Source organism: Crinia signifera, chromosome 4 (genome assembly GCF_055691185.1).
Source record: "Crinia signifera chromosome 4, ASM5569118v1, whole genome shotgun sequence".
Taxonomy (NCBI): domain Eukaryota; kingdom Metazoa; phylum Chordata; class Amphibia; order Anura; family Myobatrachidae; genus Crinia; species Crinia signifera.
In genome coordinates this window covers 129,026,360-129,049,956 of record NC_139220.1, presented here as the reverse complement: position 1 = coordinate 129,049,956, position 23,597 = coordinate 129,026,360, and the positions used below count along the sequence as shown (strand labels likewise).

At 42.8% G+C, this 23,597-nt stretch overlaps 2 protein-coding genes across 3 annotated transcripts in view; one reads left to right on the top strand and one right to left on the bottom strand.

Annotated features, from left to right (window-relative positions):
* Positions 1-162: 162 nt before the first annotated feature.
* Positions 163-13,421, bottom strand: RXYLT1 (ribitol xylosyltransferase 1). The gene is made up of 6 exons (XM_083182434.1): positions 13,184-13,421; positions 8,496-8,663; positions 6,601-6,703; positions 3,645-3,959; positions 1,687-1,857; positions 163-793 (listed from the first exon to the last, which is right to left on the bottom strand). The coding sequence occupies exons 1-6, from the start codon at positions 13,323-13,325 to the stop codon at positions 379-381; spliced, it is 1,314 nt and encodes a 437-aa protein (XP_083038560.1). The 5' UTR covers positions 13,326-13,421; the 3' UTR covers positions 163-378.
* A 4,446-nt stretch (positions 13,422-17,867) lies between these two features.
* HAL (histidine ammonia-lyase) overlaps positions 17,868-23,597 on the top strand; it is a 52,671-nt gene continuing 46,941 nt past the window's right edge. Inside the window, exons 1-4 of one of the 2 annotated variants that reach the window (XM_083182432.1) lie at positions 17,868-17,911; positions 19,047-19,299; positions 20,822-20,882; positions 21,926-21,953. In XM_083182432.1, coding sequence (XP_083038558.1) covers positions 19,053-19,299; positions 20,822-20,882; positions 21,926-21,953 — 336 coding nt within the window. In that variant the 5' untranslated portion in view covers positions 17,868-17,911; positions 19,047-19,052. Of the gene's footprint in view, positions 17,912-17,993; positions 18,016-19,046; positions 19,300-20,821; positions 20,883-21,925; positions 21,954-23,597 lie in introns of those variants that run through there. The other variant, XM_083182433.1, reaches the window with a different exon arrangement.

Below are 23,597 nucleotides of genomic sequence, written 5' to 3'. Positions count from 1 at the left end.
CTCAGTCAAAGACCTAAGGTCAGCAACATGGACATACTGTGACATACTTTGGGGTTACGAACCATAAAAAATGCACTATAGATTGGTCTTTTAGAAAAAAACAAACAAACAAAAAAAAAGCTTCAATTCTTTCCCCAAGACAATAAGAATTTGTCAGTAGAATGTTTTTTTGTTTTTTTTTAATAGAAAACACTGTACACTTACACTGTATAGAATAACAGAGACCACATTGAGCACCAGAGTTTCAGGCTTATGGCCTCCAGTAACAGCCTGGGTGTACTTCATCAAGTGATAGCAATACCACAACTAGAGAACACAAGTACCATAAATAAGTTAACAAAAAAGAGCCCAAACTTTGACAACTATACTAAACACATATCACTTATCATTATGCAGAAATGTCTTTTCAAGAGTTTCAATAAACTTTGCTTTGAGCTTTAATCTGAATTGTCTGTACCATTCTAGAATCATTTTCCTTCTTTGGATCTTCTCCTGTAAGCTCATATTCTTTTCAAGATCTAGAATAGCAGGAAGTTCTTTCCACGATTTCACAAAAATAAAAGGAGCTCCTAGAGCCTTCAGTAATTGCAAAGGAGCATTGTGGTGTGCAGAGGAGTTTCCACAATTTCCCGAGGTCATCACATCTTCCACGACAGGAACAGACCCACAAGAACACGCTTCATAAATTCTGTAGCACTCTGTGTTTACTCCAACTGGGCTTAATGTCAGGTCACTCTGAAGCAGTGCATCCTGGTAGCTCTTGGAACTCTCATTTGACTCCAGGGGCTGCCATCTGTTTAAAAATAGAATACAATGAATGCATATTTGCACAACATTTCCATATTATAAAACATAGAAAATAGTATTCCTTCTCGGATTTTCATCTGAGAAAACATTTTATTATGCAATTGGGGGCATACCTTGTAATATAGACCTTTAAAAGGTTTGTGCAAATTGTGGTAAAATCTCTGCCAGCAGCAAAAATACTCTACTTAACTAATCTAAACAAATGACACTGGCATTAGATGCCTTACTAGTCCACAGCTGAGTAATTAAATATACATTTGCAATGTGGGATAAGAGTAAAGAACTGATTATAAGCTCCGTTGCCAGGACGCCCGAAGTGTCACTGAGCAACGTAGAGTGCTGTGGAACCATAGCCGGAGAGCCTGAAACGCACGCAGGTCCTGGCAGAAGACCGAGGTGGCAGAGGACGGAGCTCACATCGGTGGATCAGACCAAGGAAGTAAAGACAATCAGCACTACCTTAGCACTCACCAGCATACAGGTATCACAGCGGTGGTGCACTGCAGGAGGGTAGGGACGCCAGCCCCCTGCAACATCCAGCTGGACTTCGTTTTTCACCACCTCCAACAGTACCGGACTGCTGATACACTCCCTCCCCCCTCTCCCCACTCCTGCAGGGCGATCCTTTCACCTATATTTCAGATACTTAGACACAGAATATTGAATATAGTGTTTCACTGGTTCATAATATAGGTTTATCTAGCACCCTATTTTTTACTGTACTGTGAATATTTTTTCATTTATAATAAATCGCCTTTCATCACATATATATCTTTTTATTTTCAACATCACTCACCGTCTTGTTATCACTATATCTAGACTAATAGAGAAGGTGAGCGCAGAACATAATTTAATGACTGATAAGTTATAAACACTTACTGATTTCTGGGGGAGATCCAACAATACTGATCAAGTCCATTCTTCCTTATAACCTCTATAAGAATCTCCCTAGATGAATTGTTATACACAGTTCCTAGAAAGTTGCACAAGTATGGCCGAGAATCATGAACCAACGACCAACTCGGATCAATGGCTGGAAAGTTCCTGTATCTGTGAAATGATTAGAAGAAACATTATTTGATGTTCAGATGCTGAAGTTGAAGGAACATAGTCAATTTATTAATATTTTTCTATATGTGTAAATATAATTGTATTGCATATCACATCAGGAACAAATGGTCACCACTGTAAACCTCCTCTTGTAACATCATGCACCTGTTTGTAGCAACACAATTAATACATACTGCCCGTTTACTGCAGTATATCAGGTTCACATGTGCAACAATATATACAAGAGACAAAAATCAGCATATTCAGATGCTAAACTTGGAGGTCAGGCTTATCAATATGTTAAACAGTTGGCAGTGCAGATGGTCTAATGCAGTGTGGTCTAATGCAATGGGTGTCAAACTTGCAGCGCTCCAGATGTTGTGGAACTACACATCACAGCATGCCCTGGCACAGATTTTCGAGTAGTGAGTGCTAAAATTGTGGCATGGTATGTTGGGATGCGTAGTTCCACAACATGGTTAGCATTACTGCCTCACAGCACTGAGGTTGTGTGTTCAAATTACACCCCAGCCCTAACTATGTTGAATTTTCATATTTCCTCCCCATACTTGGTTTCCACTGGGTACCCTAGTGTTTGTACATGGGTAGTAGATGGGCTATCAAATTCTATGTTTCAGTATTTTTATTTTGATTGTAAAAAACAAACGAACCATAACGAAAAATAGAAAAGAAGTCTGCAAAGACATCGAATGGAGATAGAACATGTTTTTAACCTTTCGACCCCGATTTGATGCCGAAGCGCGTTCCCGTTCAGCAGAAATTGAAAAGCCAAATAGACAGTGCAGGGATGACTATATAGTAAAGATCTGTACTATATAGTCAACATTGAATGCAGGCATTTTAGCTTGCCGTGCAATTTGATCCCGATCGAGTAGGGATTGAATAGCAAGGCCATCGCACTGTGTGTACACACCATAAGCTTTGTTCTCATGCAGATTCTTTCTCCACCCAAGTGGTGTCACATAGGCTGAAAAGTCCACGTTCCAGCGAGGTTGGTCTCACATGAGAGAAAGAAACAAAAAAATGGCAATGTCCAGTAGGTCTGGTCAAGGTAATATAAGATAGGAGGTGTGTAGGAGGGAACCAAATGACACCCTGATGTGTACCCTTACTCATACTCAAACAAGTGTTTGTAAGGGTACGCATCAGGGTGTCACCTCCTATCTTATGTTACCTTGATCAGACCCACTGGACATTGGCATTTTTATGTATCTTTCCCCCATGTGAGACCAACCTCATTTGAACGTGGACTTTTCGGCCTATGTGGCAACACTTGGGTGGAGAAAGTATCTGCACGAGAACAAAGCTTAGCACCAATCCAACAAACAATTCTGTACAATTAGTAAGAACAGAGGAGGCGGGCTGCAATACTGTCTGGAGCATCCTGATGACACTCTTGGCGGCTGCAGACTACAGGGCGGTACTATAACAAAGATAATGGTTGCAGGGTGTCGTTCCGTAACTCTGCTCATGCAAGGGCCATGGGAAAGTCACAGAGCAACCCCCAGTGCCCTGTGCTAGGTATGACAGCACTGCACACATCTCTATTTACAGCCCTCATTCCTGCACAGGTATTCTTCATTTTCCCTATAATAAAGGTACCATAAATAATATTTTTGAACTTAATCATTACAATTGTTTTTACACAAAAGTAGTTTAGATAAAGAAAATTCTTGTTCGCTTTAAATCTGCAAAACACATTATTATTTGCTTAAACTCTTCTATCGCAGTAAGTTACGAGAAAACGGTTTTCTAGAAAAACTTACGTAGCCACCCCCAAGGGCCACTGGTAAATGTCTTCTTCATTAATCCAAGAACTGTCATAGACAAGAAAAAGGATCTCCAAAAACCCTCCGTTCTTCTTCAGGTATGGACGGATCCAGTTATTGTTGCACTGTTCGTTTCCAAGAAGCACTGCAGCAACATGTTTGAGTTTATGGTTGTCAACTAGTGTCTGCGTGTACTGTAACCACTGAGTGGCAAAGGCAATCTTAGTGTTTTCTCTGCCATTGAGAACAAGAACCACATTCTCAACCTCCACTGAGAAGTACCCAGGAACAACTGCAGGGCCACTGATGAAGCTAGACAGAAGCAAAAACAACAAATGGTGTACACTGTTAACTGACTAGGTACTTATGTACATATATCTGAATGTGGAACTATATACATTTACTAACAATAAAATAAGTTCACAAGATGGGAAAAAGAAACCATACTCCATTGCAGAAGTTAGCAACCAGTGGCACAAGAAATTTCTTTGCTGGCACCAGGTGGGAAATTCCCGGGGCCTGCCACTTATGATGCTGGACAGATCTCTGAGATACCTTCACTGTACTTTTGCATTCACTCTCTACTAAAATTGGCTGAATGTAACATAAGTTGACAACCTCGCCAAATTGACCATGTAGGGCCGGCCTAAAGATGATCGGTACGATTTATCGCTGAATTACAAAATCATCTCGTGTGTAGCCAGCTTATTAAGGGGTAGATTTATGAAGCAGTGATAAGGGAGGAGAAGTGATAAACTGCCTGGTACTTTATCACTGGCCAATCAGCTTCTGACTGTTAAGTTACAGGCTGGGTTTAAATAGGAGCTGATTGGCCGGTGATAAATTACCAGGCACTTCTCCTCCCTTATCACTGCTTCATAAATCTACCCCTAAGTGTGGAAGGGAGGAGTCATTAGGAATTGCAGTGGATGCATAATAATTTAATGGTATGGCTGGGTAGTTTTGAGTACTAGTTATTTCATTGTAGGACTGTTTTATTGAAGAGGAAGGGGGGGGGGGGGGCAGTGCAAGTCTGTTTATTAATCAGCATTACTATGCTGATTGTGTGTCATATACTTCCCAAATTAGGCCCTAATATTCCAGGACCAGACAATCGCCAATTGAACAGAAATGAGAGGAGCTGCTGGTTGTTAAACTTTAGGAACAGGTTGGAGAGAGCAGAACTGTCCGGATATTGGTGAGGCAGTCCTGGTTTAGAGTGACTGACCTACTTAGTCAGGACTTTGAACCGATTGCAAGAGATATTTCCTGCTTCACACCGCTCTGCCCGTGAAGGGAGAACGGATTGCCTGCAATGTTTAGACTTTCTTGTGTTGGTCCCTGGCACTAGAGAGGGTACCTGTAAAGGAGGCTTAGTGTTTTCCCAAATGTATGTATTTATTGTGGCCTTCAAATTAGGTCAATAGCAAATTACCTAACGAAAAAAACTAGGTAGTTTCACTTGTTTTTGTTAGACAGAAAACACTGAAACAACAACTCTATGGATTTAAAATAGTAGTATTTATTTATTTATTCCAAATATATGAGTTAACTGCAGTGTTCAAAATTTCGCCACATTATTAACAAGAATATTGGTTATTAAGAAAAAAGGTGTTAAAAGGTGTTGAACTCTTCATCAATAACAAAGTTGTTCAAACATATAAAGTGCAAGATAGTGATCAAGCAAACTAAAGATATTATAGTGTTCACGCGAGGCTGTTTTAGCGGGGAGCCACGCCCTGCCTGATTTTTAAAGGACAAAACGCACCCTGCCTGTTTTGCAGCACCCTGTTAAAACAATCTAGCCCGTTGTGGGCTTCTGCACTCCCCCAAAACAGACTTCGGCGGACTTTGGGGGCATGGGCAGACGGGGCAGCCCACACTGGTGACGTTGGCGGGCAGGACCGCCCACATTAGTGACATCGATGGGCCTGCCCCGCCGCATTCAAAGTGCCCCTTTTCCTTCAGCACCCTGCCCCTCCTTGGATGCTGGAGGGAACGCTATATCAAACACTTTTGATGTAATAAAACAGCATACACAAAAACTATTTTTTATAAAACATAAAAGTTTTTACTTAGTGGAGATGTTTTGCAATGCCTTACTCAGTAAGCTGCCTGCTTCCACATGCAGTAATACCGTACTGAATAAAGCCTTAAACAACTTAGGGCAGTATTCAATGTAGAAAATTCTCTGTGCATGGCGAGAGATTTTTTCTCTCGCCATGCACTCGCCGTGTTCCGGAGCCTCCTGCTCCCACTATTCAACGTATTTAAGACTCGCCGCCACTCGCGGCGAGTCTTAACCCCTGCAGCGGACGAGCGTCCGCGGCAGGGAGCTGACAGGGAGCCGTGGGACGGTGGCATCCAGGGAGATTAAAGTCTTTCTGGATGCCCCAGAACATATGTGGAGGGTAGGGGGCCCCCCCGGGACCCAGGCAGCACAGGCTGCCCCCCCCTATAGCCAGCGGGGGACCCAGTAGTCACTGCACCCGAACGTGCATCGGGTGCAGTGAATATATGAATATCTAATGAGCGGCTCGAGCGCTCCGGCCCCCTGCTGGCTGCACTGTATAAAAAAAAAAAAAAAAAAAAAAAAATTTTAAAAAAAATATATTTTTTAATTAAATATATATTCATGTGCTACAAGCACATGAATAAAAATAACATGCCCCTTCACAGAAAAAAAAACAGATTTTTTGACGCCAAAATTAAAAAAAAAAAACCCTTTTAGATTAAAAGTTCACATTCCAGCTCTCCATCAAAAGATGGAGAATTTCTACACGGAGAGAGACGGCAAAAATCACTTAGAAATACGGCGAATATTTAACATTGAATAGGGTGGTTCACTTTTGGAGCGCAAAATGCTCCGTCCAGGGCGAAAAAAGCAAAAATTCTCCATAAAACACAGAGAATTTTTCTCATTGAATACTGCCCTTAGAATACAGTCACATACCTGAGATCGGTTCTTCCTGTTCTAAGTTTGCCTTCCCTCCACTGAGCAGCAACATCTGGAGGTTCAAGTGGTCCTTCCAAAATATGCTGCCACAAGTAATGTCCTGTAAGGTACATCATTCGTTATAGTAGAAACAACAGATCTCCACGCCACCAATCGTACAGCACCCCCCCCCCCCCACCACCACCACCGCTGATCATCCCCCCAGCCGCCGAACCACCCCCATGCTGCTTCAGTGGTATTTCTGGGGCAGGACAAACCTGTCCAAAGGACAAAGTTTTTGGTGTTAACAATGATCATGTTGACATTTTGTAATTGTAAACCTTACACATTGTATACCTATTGACTATCTGCATGTTGATCTTCTATACTACAACCCTTGTAACGGTCCAAATTACACATTATACCAAATATTGTGCAATATTCGGACTATTGAGCAATGTGTGCAATCATCATACAGTGTGTTCACCGTCAGCATTTATTGAATCATTTCATTGGATGTGCTGCACATCCAACATCCAATGGGACAATTCCACAGCTGATGCAGCATTACATGCAGCAGCTAATGACACAATGTACGGCAGTTTGTTCAGTGTGTACAGTGGCTGTCATGTATCATTACATTGCACAGTCAGCAAGTGTTTACCCAGTTTAAGATTTTTATTGTAGGCCACCACCTTCACCCGTGGTTTGTAATTTAAAAACAATATTCTTGTTGGTAGGCATACATGAGAAAGAAAGCATCTCCACAGACCCAATTAGAGAAATAATCCTACACCAGTGGTTCCCAATCTATGTGCTGTGGCACACTTGCAGGGGTGAGAAAAAAACGCCCCCTAGGGGTTGATGCTGGTAGCGCTTGAGTTGATTCCACTGAGCTGCTGCTAAGTAGGGATGGTCAGTCCCTAAATGGGTATATACATAAAACAAGAAAAACAGATAGCAGCGCTGATTTTAAAAATACTAAAGCCAATTGGACTTTCACAATATAAAACAAAATGTATTTGTGTACAGTGATCACATAAATTAAAATAAAGTTTAAAAGATAAGCAGTAGTAACAGTAGACTGTATACTAAAGTATTGGCAAAACAATAAAAATTGCTAGTGCACTAGACTTTCAGTCCCATGATTCCTGGTACATAGATTTGGTGCAAGTACTTGTGGGTCTGTCCGTTCCTATTTTGCCCTTTAAGAAATCCCAAATGGGAAGAAATGATTTGATTTACCGTCCACTTTGGGGCACAGTCCTGCGCAGATGGTAACCTCCTCAATGATGGTATGCTGGTCCGGGTAGGGTATCTAGTTTACCTTGGAGGGTGGTGGGTGCTCTGAGCTGGTCAAATTCTGCTCCTGTGCTGGAGGTGGTGGAAGGTTCAGAATCAGGGCTGGTTCGGATGGATCCCAATTGAAGATGGCAGTATTCTATTTCCAGGATTCAACAGGGTCTGGGTGGCACTACAGACACGTTTTGCTGTAGTCCACAGCTTTATCAAAGGATCCTTTGATAAAGCTGTGTTTTACAAATACTTTAGTATACAGTCTACTGTTACTACTGCTTATCTTTTGAAATTTATTTTAATTTATGTGATCACTGTACACAAATAAATTTTGTTTTATATTATGAAACCAGTCCAATTGGCTTTAGTATTTTTAAAATCAGCTCTGCTGTTTTTCTTGTTTTACACTTGCAGGGGTGCCTCAGGTTTGTGCTCCAGGTGTAATTCAAATTAGTCAGTATATTAGGCCAAACTAGTGCTTGTGGCTTCACATCATAAGTGATAAGGACAAACACCAGATAATTGACAGATAAACACAGTTTGTCTGTGCTAGACCCACACACACACACAAGCCAAGTATTGGAGAGGCATTCCTTATTAATCTGGACATCACTTACCAATAGCAGCCTTGCCCCATATCTGCACTTGGAGCTCTGCTTCTTGTTCAGATTTACGATTTAATAAGCTTTTCCAGTTGATTTCAGTTTTACGCAAACGTGAAACTTTGCGGTTCTTTTCTTCTTCATCCCAAGGATTCCATAGCTCATTTCCCAAGTTACGGAACACTTGCAAGATATAAAAATTTGCATTAAATTAAGGAAATAGTTAAATGAAATAAGAACTACCATAAAAACACACAATGGCAAGATACAACCATTATTGCTATAACGAGAACTAAATTGTCTGGCCCATTATGGTACACCAACAATCATGCATTGCTCCATGTGTAGGGGCCATAGCAATAGCAATGCGCGGCCAGTGTGCCGCTATCGCCCGGCGATTAAGATCCTGCATGCAGGATAACTCTAGTGAGATCACCGGTCAGGGCCAGTGGCCTCATTGGAGAACACTGGTCCAGACACAGTTATTCTTAAGGCCTTCATACACTATGCCGTGGTACCGCACGCAGTGTTGCATGCGGTCATTTTGCATATGATTTATCCTTTGGTGCAGCAGTGACAATCTGTGAATCCGATCCGATGAGCACGGGACCATGCATCGGTCTGAAATCAGAAGTAAATAACATACAATTTGACACTTTTCACACACTTTTCACACAATTTATTGGTCCGATGCATCGAAGTTATGTAGAAAACGGACTAATTGTACTAGTGTATGGGCACCTGTACACAGCAATATGTTTGCTTTCTCTGACAGCTTATTTAAAGGGAGAACACAAACAAACAGATAAATATGTTGGAAGTCTCTTAATGGCACTCTTGCTGGCCCAGTCTGTACATATACTCTGTATGGCCACCCACAATGCCTTACCCCGGACATCCCAATTTGAGCAGTGATCCATTTTTGGGGGGGAACTTCCCACCTATGCACCTTCTGTAGTACTACTGATTCTGTAATTTTCAGAATACAACTTGTAGGTTGTAAGATCTGCATTTTGTAATAGCTTCTTATGTACTATGCTCTATTTCCTCACAGTACAATACTGCAGAATGAGCTGCATTCACATATGAAGAAACATAATAATACCCCTTTTACACCGCCGAAAAATCCGGGTCAGACCCGGATCATCGGCGGTGTAAATGGGGTATATCCGTGTCCATTTACACAGGTCCTCTACCCAGGTCCTGACCTGGGTAGAACCCGGATAGGACCCATGTAAAGGCCGGTGTAAATGGTCCCCCTGCGGGTCCAGGCACCCACAGCAGGTCCACAGCGTGCAGCACTGGGGAAGCTGTCCCCAGGTGCTGCGGGAGGAGGGGGGTCCCTGCGGCTGCTGAGGGGAGGGGGTACCTGTCAGCCTGAGGTGATGATGTGCGCCGCCACCGCTGCTGCTGTACCTCCCCCCACAGCCACAAAGTTCCTGCGGTGAATGGACAGTCAGCATCGGGGGTCCCTCCGGCGCATGGGAACTAGAACTAGTACTAATTCCCATGCGCCAGAGGGACCCCCGCCACCAGAGGCGTAACTATAACTTTGTGGGCCCCATAGCAAACTATTCAAAGAGGCCCCACTACTGTTGTCATAATAATGTCTGTTAGGGTGGGGGGCATTGTAGTGAGAAGCTAGAGAGAAAGGTGTGTTAGATATGTGAGCACTAGTGAGAGAGAATGGCAGAGAGAGACGTGAGCAAAAGTGAGGGATGTCGGGGAGGAGACGGGGCAGAATGTAATGCTGCCCCAGTTCCCAGGGAGCGAGAAAAGGTGTCAGGAAGATAAAGGGGGGAGATAGTGTGCCAGGTTGAGATAAACCAAGTGTGTGTGTGGTGGGGAGGGGGGAATGGATAGAGAGAAGGGAAAGGTGGGGAGAAGAGAGATAAGGAGAAAAAGACTAGGGGCAGAGAGATGGAGGGGGTGAGAGAGAGGATTGAGAGAAAGAGAGGAGGCAAGAGGAAAAAGAGTGCTGGGGACTGAGAAAAAGAGATGGGGAGGGTAAAGATACAGGGGGAGGGTATCCGGACTATTTGTCTACAACAAGAAAATAGACAGCCATTAGGTGGACACCATTAGTTCGACAACTCAATAGGTCGACATACCATTCAGGCGACAGTGTATAGGTCAACAGTCAAAAAGTCGACATTGTTTTTTTACTGTTTTTTTTGAGCCGACATGTGCCAACAGGCGGTATTTCATGCCCTACCATCCACTACGGCGTGGAGTTAGATTATAATAGTGTGCCGAGCGCAGCGATGCACCGTGCCTGCAGGAGAGAGAGAGGGGGAGGTAGCCAGTGGTTTGAAAGTACTGTGACAGTGGCAACGGTATCTCAAGATCTACATACCTACATACCTCCTGTCCAAGTAAAGGCGGCACTAATACCTTGCTCTGCTCCATCCCCTCCTCCTTTCCACTTCCCCTTCAGTTCAGCTACAGTACCTCCACAGCACCGGTTCTCCTCGTCACAGCCGCGGTTCTTCTGCCGACTCAGGGCTGGGTCTCCTCTTCCTAGCGCCGAGTCAGGGCTAGGTGTCCCGCAGACGTGGCAGCGGGGTCTCCTGAGGATGTAGCACCTAGTCTCCCGCGAATGTAGCACCGGGTCTCCAGTGGATGTACTGCCTGGTCTCCCACAGGTATCGTCATCACAACACTCAGCGCTGGCAGCAGGGCAGGCTAGTTTCGGTTTTCACGCTGGGGCTGGTCACTAGATTGTGACGTAGAGCCCCAGCAGCAGCACCACTAGCCCTCCTCTCCCCCTTCATTGCGCAACCCACCGCCGCTACGCTGACAGACCGGCTCAGTACAAATTGAAGAGGGTGCAGGGGAATGCGTGCTGGGTTCTCGGCCCCCTCAACCGGCCGGGCCCCAAAGCAGCTGCACCCCCTGCACCCTCTATAGTTACGCCACAGCCCGCCACTGACTGTCCATTCGCCGCAGGAACTTCGCGGCTGCGGGGGGAGGTACAGCAGCAGCGTTGGCGACGCACATCATCCCCTCCGGCTCCGACCTCAGGCTGACAGGTACCCCCCCCCCCTCCCTCCCTCAAGCAGCCGCAGGGACCCCCCTCCTCCCAGCACCCGGGGACAGCCTCCCCCCTCTACCCCCTCAGAATTTTTATTTAAGTAGTAGTATATCTCTATATATATATATATATATATACACTGTATGCTCTTTTGTGGGACTCAGGATGCCATGATTAAGGGCCTTGTTAGGTCCAAAACGTCGGCTTACCTTGTATTTGGCATGAAGTAATAAAACAGCATTGCCTTACTGCTGCTTGGTGAGTGCCCTGATTTTATGGACTATGAAATTGGATTACAAGTTTTCTTGTGAGACTGGCGGGAGCACCTCCAGAAAGAGGATCACCAAACCGTGAGTGCATTGCAAACAATAGTACACACACACTATATATATATATATATATATATATATATAAACCGACATGAACAAAAAAAAAAAAAGAGGCACTCTGGAGGTCTTTATACAGGAACACGATTTAGTGAAACAATACCCTAACTAAATCATGTTCCTGTATAAAGACCTCCAGAGTGCCTCTTTTTTGTTCATGTCGGTTCATGCTAATGTAGCAAGAAGGCACCGTGGCAGCTGAAATCCCTTCTGGAGGAACAATACCCATGTATATATATATATATTGCCTCCTGGCAACAAGCAATTTCACCCCTCTTGGCAACGAGCAAGCATTTTTAACGATATCCACAAGGAAAGGCAGGGCTGACCCAGGTTCAGTGTAAATGGTGCAGACCCAGGTCGAAGTGCTGTGTACATGGGGTACTCCAGTGTTCAAAGACCAGGGCCCGACCAGGGTGTGCCCTTTCCCTTTGTGAAAAGAAAAAAACAAAAACTTCAGCAGCAAATCTAACAAGAAACATATTTAGGCAACATATGATGCGTAATCCCAAAAGAAGGTATTCATCTATAATAATGTGCCGGAGTAATGGGGCTCACGCAATAATTTTAAGCAAATCCACATTTTGCCAATGACTGGGTCTGGCAGCAGATGTATTGTATGCCATAAATCTGTGGGCCAATTTCTCATTATATCAATACCGATCAGGGGATTCCAATGATCTGCGTTATGTCGGTGCATCTGCAAATTCCTGACTCGCCATTACGATAATTTTGATTAAAGCCCCATACACATATCTTTTAAAGTGCGTACACACGGGGGAAGATATATTGCTGAGCAATATATTGCTCAGTATCTCTCATTCTGTACACATAGAGATTTGCACTCACTTGCGAAGCAATTTGATTCGATTTGACGGCATGTACTGACTTTAGTCAGCAGAGATCTGTGTGCTTACTTTCTAAGCAATCTAGTCAGATTGCTTAGAAAATAGCACAACATCGCTCCGTGTGTGTGCCCCTTAGTGCCAGCCCAGCACTGGCAAGTATGTATGCACTTTGCGATGCCACCACTGATATTGGCGTCGCCCGGGTCATCTAGTGTGTATGGGGGTTACAAATCAGCGAATCAAAGATTTGCAACATTTTGGATTTTGACGATAACCCGACCCAGCCATCGGCAAGAAGGGGAATTCTGATGTATGGGCCCCCTAACTGTCTGCACTACATAAACCCGCATCATGATCACAGAGCTCCCTCTGCAGTGCAGTCTGCACAGCACTAATGCTTATACCTCCAGGCTATGTACTGTAGGACGGACATACCTCCCTCCTTCCTGTTCACCACCCTGTGCACCCGGGACACCTGGGAAGAGGATTTAAAGAAGACGTGATAGGCTGCGTAGCATGAGAAGGCGCAGTACAGGGAGACTAGGACATAGCACAGTCTCTTTCTGGTGATTCTCATCCTGCTGCCTCATTTCCTTCCATGTCCCCCTCCTCCTGCACCCGCTGTTGTGTCGCCCCCACACAGCCCCTCACTACTCCTACTGCGCTTCCTCTACTGCGCATCACCCGCTTCTCCGCCACTGATGTAACCAGCTATGTGATTGGACAGACCGGTGGCTGCAGCAGCCATCCAACTGTCCAATCATATCGCCAGTAGGATTGGTATACAGTTCGCAGCAGCACTTCCGGTATAGCAATAATATAGCGGTGGCCGGGTGTGCGACGGCGTCGTGGTGTACCCCTGCACTAGTTTGTGGGTGGCTGCACTTGTATTGAACATATACACTCACATTGTGAAAAGTAATATTTGGCCAGATTTATGGCTACCTGTAATTTAGCGATGGGAATACATCTGTCACTCACAGGCAGCCATAAGCTGTCACATACCGGTGATGTACTTGTACTGATGGAATGCCAATTTGAGAACAATGTAAACTGATCTATGTTTCTAAATATATTAACCCTACAGCACACGTGATCTAAGATGATGTGAGCTATTTTACATGCGGAATGACATGGCATGACTGCTTATTATTATGGGATTAGAGAACATATAAACATATGTTATGATGTATGTAATAAATGTGCTGGTTACCCTAGGTATTGGCAGCACCGCGTGTATCACTGCTGTCCCTAGGTCTCAGCAATAGGGGCCCATTTATTATGGATCACATATTCAATGTGACCTAGGCAGATCTTAGGAGGAAATTTACTAAAATGGGAGTTCTATTTCACATGGGATGTTGCTATGGACTACCAATCGGATACTATCTAATATATTCTAGAAGGTGCTAAATAAATAAGAAGTAGATTCTGATTGGTTGCCCATAGCAAAATCCCATGTGAATAAAACTCCCATTTTAGTAAATTTCCCCGGTACTTGTTTCCTAGCACGGCGCCCGTCGTGGGTCATCGCATACCTTAAGTTAAGGTATGCGAAGGACGTGACCGATGCAATTTTTGGGCTATTTTTAGCCTATTTCCTGACAATTAAAAAATCTCGTCCATCGCATCTCTTAACTTAAGGTATGCGATGCGACCAACGAGATTTAACATTGAATGCATTGTATTCAATGTTAAATTCCTATGTAAAATCGGGTCCATTGTATGCCATTATAAAATTTTACCCCATAATGCCCATTACATGTTAAGCCACACAACATAATGTCCATTACATATTATGCCAAACACCATAATGCCTATTAAAAATGATGCTACATAAGTGCTGCTTACCTACATGCTCATTGCCAAGGTTTTCATGCTCATTGCCAGGGGTTCCATGCTCATTGCCATGTGGGATTACATGCTCATTGCCAAGGGGGACAGCCGCAGTAACTGGGGGACAGCCACTGCCAGGCAGACGTGACAGCCATTAACAGCCAGGCAGAGAGCGGGAGGCTGCCCGGCTGTATTCAGAGCACTGCAGGTCCCGGCTATTTGGAATAATACCCCTTTCACACCAGAAAATGCAGGTATTTACCCGAGAATATTGTCCCAGGATCATGCAGATCCCTTTTACACCAGCCTATTCCCTTCATTTTCTGGTGTGAGGGGAAGAAAAAACCACCCCCTCCTCTCCCTTTAACTGGATATCTCATTTAAGAGGCTATATCTTCAGAACCAACTGACCCATTTACATGAGACCGTATCATATTGAAGAACTTTTGAGTGGACTTCGTATTATTTTGGACCAGTGAAAGTTCAAGAGTAATCTCCCTCAAAGAACATGAACAGCCATGAAATTACATTTCAGAAATAAAAAAAATAAAAATAAAAGTTTACCCGCAATATCTCCAGAACAAATTGACCCATATGACATCAACCACAAGCTTCTGTGATGCCACGGGGGAAACTGGCAGCCGTTGGAACCGGGTGTGGGGGCGGAATTAGCGGGTCCCCTGTTATCCTATGGGGAAACCGTTCCAGCTTTGCCAAGCGATATCTCCGGCTCCCGGGGGCTAGCGACGCTAGGGATGGCCATCGACTATCGATGTTCCCAAAACATTGATGGTCAGGACCTAGTGCTCGATGCTTTGGGCATCTATAGGAGACGGTCGAATAGTTTGATGCCATCGATGGATGTCATCCGATGACGATTATTTTTTTTTTTACCCAGCTGCCCAGCTATACCACCCTCTCCGACTCCGAGTCCTAGACTGTCTCTGACTCACTCAGAACTTAACAAATTGATGAATGATGCCATGTGGTGCAGCGGCACTGGGGACTTGAAGTTGCTTGTGCGTGTGCGCACACTGGTGGTGTGCGCACTCCTTCCTCCTTTCCTTGCCTTGGCTCGGCTGGGAGACGTCCCATGCGCATGCGCAAGTAAGCGATGGTGTTTGTGGAGACTATTCCTCAGTCTAAATTTTTCTTGGTGCATCTTTGCACTACCACCACATTACATTGAGAATCACATATTTAATATATCATTATGGTGGCCCTAAAGTGGAGTCATGTTGGACGATGGCTTGAGGATTATATACTTTCCACAATGTAGATTTCATATTAACTATGCAAGTCTACAACATATGTAGGAACAAGCTATTATACATGCGTAGCTCCAAACTTTCTAATATGGATTCATCCTTGTTATGCACTTGGCTAATAATGAAACATGTTTGTACAATATTAAATTTGTTTCTTTTGAAGCGAGACCAGTCCTTGTGCAGCTCCATGCTCACGATATGAAGCATCACTCTCCTACCATTCCCTACATCAGTGTTTTTCAACCACTGTGCCGTGGCACACTAGTGTGCCTTGAGCTGTTCTCAAGTGTGCCCCCAGATCTAGAGATGCCCAAACTAGTTTACAGCCACCACCAGTTCAATTGTTATTTACTGGTCTTTTCTTTTCTTTCTTTTCTGGGGACCAGTGTGATTGTTTTTTATATGGGGGGCAATAGGTTTGTTTTTTTCCTGTGGGGGCCAATGTGTTTTGCCCTGTGGGGATCTCATGGTGTGCCTTGGCAATTTTAAATTCTTATTTAGTGTGCCGCAAGGTAAAAAGGTTGAAAATCACTGCCCTACATTTTGAATGCCAAGGTATGTGTAAAGGGGCATACACACATAGAGATCTGTGCTAAGCACTTTTGCTAAGCAATTTTGCTGGTGTCAAGATCGCACCTGGAGAGCACATACACACAGGGCCCCCCTCTAGCTAGGGGCCCCCTGTGCTTGGCATTTTTTTTTTTAGCTAAAGGTTTTGTGCATGGGAGTGGGGTAGTGCTGCAGCTTCACCTATCTGCCAATGTGACAATGATTAATGGTGCTGAGCATTGGGAGCCAAGTGTGCAGTGCATTACTGGGAGTTGACTAAGTCCCATGACACAAGGCACCAGAGGGCAGAGGCTGAGATGTTTGTGCTGAGCTCTGATTGGTGGAGCTCATTACATGCTTCTCAGGCCCATGGATAACAGCAGCAGCCTAGTCATGGGAGGGTTTTTAATCAGAGGCAGCACTGGGACTGTGAGGTTTTCTACAGATAAGGTGTTGGGTGGTCAGTCGCACAGGACAATGATATATTGTTATTTGACGGGTGGCCCCCCGTGTGGGTATAATGTCAATAATCTTTATAGACTCCCAGGGGGTGTGCTACCGCAGGACAAAATTCATTGGCAGAAAAATAGAGAAAGGGCAGGGTTTGTCTCAATCGTGGTGCACCTTAGATAAATTGTAAGACTTAAAATATACCTTTTATTGGGTCAATGTTAAAAAAGAAAGGCTGCGAAATATGACAGACTACATAAAACATGAAAATAAGTGAAATTAAAAACTTGGGCTCATGCGGCGTCCCTTAGCACTATATTTCTGTCGGGGAGCCGTCCGGCACCCATGCAATGAAGAAGCCTCTGCAGGCAGCCCCTGTTTTCCAATAAACTTTAAACTGAGTATATACTAATATATCTACAGATGGATAGGGCAGCGTGTTCTCCATACAAGCAGCGCGATCCATCAGGACTGACATCCCAAATGGTGATTGACAGCTTACTGGGCGGACGCATGCAAATGCACGCATACCTCCCAACATGACCCATGCCAGGAGGCACAAACTAATCTGCTCCTGGACTTTTCTCTTAATGTATGATTGCCATCGCCTGTTTTTGAACAGGTTAACCAATAAGAAAGGTGTTTCACCACAGGTGATGGCAATCATACATTATGAGGAAAGTCCAGGAGTAGATCATTGTGTCCCTCCTGGAGAGGGTCATGTTGGGAGGTATGTGCACGTGCCCACTAAGCTCTCAATCATTGGCAGCTCCCAACGTGGCTCCCGGCATCGCTCGTACACACTGGCTGATGGTGCATCAATATATCAGCCGTTCAATGGAACAGCCAATATATTGGCCAGTGTTTACGCTCCTTAAGTAATGTAAAACAGGGCACAAGAGGAAATCATTATCCACATTAATGATAGCAAAGCCACACAATTCTGTCAAGTAGTGATATGGTTAATCTCCCTGTGAGGTAACACACCTGGTTTATGTTTGTTCGTTAGTCAGAGCACAGCTCCTACCTAGAGAGCAGATGTGACTTCTCAGGCTCCTGTGTATGTTTACTTCATTACAAAATCACTCTTTTTGTTTATTTGTGTGGTTCTAATTTGCATAGTACATAACGCTATGAAATAATTTGAGATATCTTTACCTTCAGGTAGTATGAGGTTGCAGTATCAGTGATACAACAAACCCCCCCCCCCCCCCAAATGTATCTTTGTACATTTTCACGAGTTTGGGAGCAAATGGTTGATTGTCATATGCATATCTCCCAACATGACCCTCTCCAGGAGGGACACAATGTTCTGCTTCTGGACTTCCACCTTAATGTATCATACCTCCCAACTGTCACGATTCCGTCGGGACAGTCCCGATTTTCGGGTCCTGTCCCGACGTCCCACCCGCGGCAGGCATTGTCCCGCGGCGGGGGGTGGCAGTTGGGAGACCCCCCAATCTAGTAGAATAGACGCTGTGTGCATGCGCACAGCGTCTATTCTCGTATGAAAATGAGGTTGCGGCTAATTAGCATAAGCCGCGCCCTCATTTGCATACGCCCGCCCCCTTTTCGGGCGCTCGCACGGCTTCGCCGCGCGAGTGTCCCTATTTCATCTGGACACAAGTTGGGAGGTATGATGTATGATTGCCGTCACCTGTTTTAAACAGGTTAAGTAATAAGAAAGGTGTTTCACCACAGATGGCAGCAATCATAAATTTAGAGGAAAGTCCAGAAATGGAGCATTGTGTCCCTCCTGGAGAGGGTAATGTTGGGAGGTATGCATATGTTCCCATACATTACCAGATTTTTGTTCCCACCAGACAGATCCATATTTAGGTGTGTACCCAGCTTAACAGAAAAGCAAGTATGATGTTGTTGTTTGCCATGTAGTTTTCTTTTCCCACAAGAAAACGACATGGTATTTGAGCATCTGAACCCCTCAAGGTGTTTTTGTAGCACATCTTACTAAAAACAAAATTAGGTAGGAGTTCACACACTGTTTGCAATTGGTCACCTTTCCTCAATCATTAACCTTAAAGGCAGACCTAGAATTTGGGGAAAAGTTGCCAGTTCCATTAGTGACCTGTATTCCTTTACTGAAGAAATGTCTGCATAGACTGCAAAGCTGTTGCCAGGCATCTTATTTTGGAAACTTCTTAAAGAATCAAATATTTTTTTTGTAATCTATTTAGAGCAATATGCCAAGATACACCGTGCATGTGCGGGGAGAGTGGCTAGCAGTGCCTTGTAAAGATCCTACTAAAACCATTAGATGTCTGGGCAAGGAGGCGCTGAGGAGGTACATAAAGAATAAACCTGACAATGGAGGGTTTGAGTCTCTGGAGGATGTCAAGTTTTACCTGCGGAGATGTAAAGGACTTGGTTTGTTGGACCTTGATGACAAATTGGAAGATGCATTGGAAAATAATGAGTTTGTTGAAGTTGGTGAGTACAGGAATATTTCTCATTATCATTGGAACGTTAACAATGATTCTTTACCTTGCCTTCACGCTACTTGTGGCTTTTATGTGACCACCCATAAGGCTAGAATTCAGTTGTATAATGTATGGTGGCGCAGACTAGTTATAGGAAGCATTATGAAATATTATGTTTTTAAATTAAGTTTTATCACTGAGCTATAATGGGCATATTAAAGAATGCCTAAAGTAACTAGCATGACACTTAGCCAATTGTGAATACAATCAAATGATCAGTGCATAACAATAGTAACCATGCATATCCTTACTGCAGCTTAATTGTGTGCTAACTGTACTGCAGCCATGCAGCTAGTACAGTATAACCTATGCTTTGGATTGGAGCAGTAATCTGAATAAAGACATTTTAAGTGGTTTAATAAATGTGTAAAGGTGCATACACACTGTACAATAGTTTTGACCAATTTGGTTGAAAGACATTTCCCTTGAACCCAGTGTCCTGGACTAAAGATGTTGATGAAAGATTTTGACGAAGGATCTAGCTACAGTTTATAGGCTCTTTTTGAAAGATATCCAAATTGAGCTGCATGCACAGTTGATTAACAACCTTGATGAACAGTTGGCGGGTATGCACATCATTAGTCGTTCGTCGCAAGCGCACTGAAAGATATTTTGACCAATCTCGTTCAGAATGGCCAAAATTAATTAAATTGTTCAAAAAAAGTTGGTCAAAAAATTGTACAGTGTGTATGCACCTTTAAGGTGCATACACACTGTACAGTTTTTTTGACCAATTTGGTTGAAAGACATTTCCATTGAACCCAGTGTCCTGGACGAAAGATGTTGACGACAGACGAAAGACGAAAGATCTAGCTACAGTTTATAAGCTCTTTTTGAAAGATGTCCAAATTGAGCTGAATGCACAGTTGACAAACAATCTCGATGAACAACTGGCGGGTATGCGCATCATCATTTGTTGTTCTTCTGACGTCAATATCTTTCGTCCAGGACACTGGGTTCAATGGAAATGTCTTTCAACCAAATTGGTCAAAACAATTGTACAGTGTGTATGCACCTTAAGATTTGTTTTACATTGCAAATATAAAATATTCCTTTCTTGGAAATAGGGCAGAATTCCTTGCAAGGAACAGAATACTTTCACCATTATCAATTGATGTAGGTGTTCTTGCTGAAGAAATGTCAGGGATACTTATATTTGTAATACGAGAGAGACCGTGATTTCCTTTGTAGTATAATTTGGAAAATAGATAGGCCTGTTTCATTGAAGTCTAGTGATTACACTGTAGAACAAATAAAATGAACAGTTACAAATATAAAACCCAGCTTGTTTTTTGATGCTTCTCTAATAGGATCACGTAGCGAATTATGATGGGTTCAGGTGCGGTCATTCTAGAACGTCTCATATTATACATGTGTTTGTGAAATGCTGCACTATAAATGTCTCAGCTCCCATACATGGATATAGAAATATGTATATTTGTTGTTTTATGTTTTATATTTTGCTTCTGTAGTTGTTGAAGGAGATGTGATGTCACCAGATTTTATTCCATCTCAACCAGAAGGCGTTCATTTGTATCCTTTAATTGAACATTATATATACACCGTACTATTTTTATGGACAAATAGGTCCAGGAACTCCGAGTCTGGGGGTGGGTTGATTAAATAAAAAAAGATAGAGAGGCATGTATATATTGAATTTTGAAACAAGGGCACTCACTTATGACAGGAGTTCCTGCTGAAAAATAGCACTGCATATACATGTATGTAATATAAAGCAATTTCACTAAACAAAATAGGTATTTGAGGGATTTTAGGTAGAATTTGGGAGCCCACAGGAACAAGTTCATATTTTTTTTTTTTTAAACTTATCAAACCACTAGATGGTATTTTATATCCTCAAATATCCTAAAGCCATTGATAGGAATGGTTGCATGAGCATCAGGTCTCTATGTTCAGTCCTTTGAACAAATTATGTTACTTTTGCTAAAAAATGTTGTTTTCTTTAGTAAATTGTATGTATCTGATATTTATTGGTATTGTTTGTTTTTCTTCCTTTTCAACATGTTATGTGGACTTTGACGTTCCTCTAGCTACCTGCAGAGGGTGTTATAACTTTTATTTTTGTATAATCCTGTAGGATTCCAAGGGCCAGATGTATCAAGCTTTAAAAAGTGATAAAATGGAGAGTAATAAACAACCAGCCAATCAACTTCTACCTGTCCTTTTTCAAACTGAGTCTGGAACATGGAAGTTAGGAGCTGATTGGCTGGTTATTGATCACTCTCCATTTTATCACTTTTTGAAGCTTGTTACATCTGGCCCCAAGTGTTTTGTACATTTTATTGATGTATATACGTTATATCCAAAAATATGACATTCTTACACTGATCAATAAGATGTAGCAGTTGGATGCACATTTTCTACTGTGGCTTAAAATTAAAATTTGAATAATATACTCTTTATTCCTGATGGCATTGTTATATATATTTCATTATAAGGTTATATTTATTATTTTAAAACCTATTCTACAGTGTTTTTGCAACAACAAAAAAGTGTGTGTATGTATGTATATAATTATGACAATCAGAAGCTTTATTTCTTTATCAAATACACAGATATAGCAAATATAAGGAGCCAGAACAGGTGATTTTGCTAATAATATACTATGCTGGAGATGCTACATAAGATTGTTAGAAACATATGTTATAAATGCCTTTATGTTTATCACTTTAATAGCAGTAACCGGACTGATAATTTTAATATTGAATGAGACCATCGTATTTCTGCATGTCTGTTGGCCTCAACTATGTAATAGTATATTGGCTGAGATGGAGCACACAAATAACTATGTTCTCTATATAGAAACATGATTACATGCATATGGTATTTGTATTTACAAACTTTCTCAATGGTTTCTATATCAAGTTAAATGTGGTTTCATAATGGGTGATTCCTATGTCTAATCTGCACTGGAAGCAGAGTCAGCAGAAGTTCTTTCAACGCCCTCAGTGGCACACGGACCGCATATGGCACAAATATTGCAGATCTTTAAATTGGGATAGGAGCCTTGCACAATAAGATGGAGGCATATTTGCACCTTGGCTTTGTACCGAGAAGTGATTGGCTGCCAATTCAATCCCTGAGGCTAACTATCCATTTAGGGCCTTATTCTGGTTCACTTGCAAAGGCAAATTCCTTCTCATTCTTAGGGCCTTATTCTGGTTCACTCGCAAAGGCAAATTCCTTCTCAAATGGACAAAAGGAAATGAGTGGAGTGCTTAATGAACTGAGATTTGAATGCAAATGAGTGAATAGATCATTTGGGTATCACAAAATAAAAAGATATTTATTCTAACACATTGGATGGTCGAACATCACCACCTGCTTATTTTTCGGACCTCTTTGCTTGCCAACTGGAACCTGCTGCAACCTAGAAACAAGGCACCCAGACAGGTTTATGAATACCCACCAATACCAGTTTTCAAATTGCAACCATCTTCGGGGATAACCAAAACAGCAGGGAGCACTATAGGAACAAGCGGGACTTACAAATGAGTATAATTTCTAATTGTCCTCTCCTTTTTCATTTCATTGAATACCTTTTTATTTCACATATGTATTTACAATTTTAAGGGGGGTATTCAATGATACAGATGGGATTCAATGTCCCGTCTGCAGTGGGTCGATTTGGGGGCATGGCCGCGATTTGCGGCTGGAAAGAGGCGAGCTGCAGCTCGTCACTTCCCGGCCGTTCTCGGCAGAACGAGCCCGACAGCTTGTGAAGTCGGGCTCGTTCTGCCGAGAAACCCTGCTCAATGCTGTCGGGGAAGACAGCATTGAATAGGTCCCAGCAGCCATCTCCCCCGTGGGGAGATGGTTGCCGGCGATTGAATACCCCCCTTAATATTCATTATATTTCTATGCATTACAGTTTTTATTATATGTTAGAATAAATATCATTATTTTTTTTGCAATACAGAATTGATCTATTCACTCATTTTCATTTAAATCTCAGTTCATTAAGGACTCCACCCATTTCCTTTTGCCCTACATTGTATATTTTTTAGGAGTTGACGTTCCCAGAGTGTGAGCAGCTAGGGTAATATTTCTTCTGTCAAATGGACAAATCCATGTGCACTGCAGGTGGGGTAGATGTTACTTGTGCATAGAGAATTAGATCTGAGTGGGGTTTTAATTCAAAGTGAGATCTATATTACAGTGTAAAAATAAAGCAGTCAGTATTTTCCCTGCACAGAAACAAAATAACTCACCCAAATCTAAATTTCT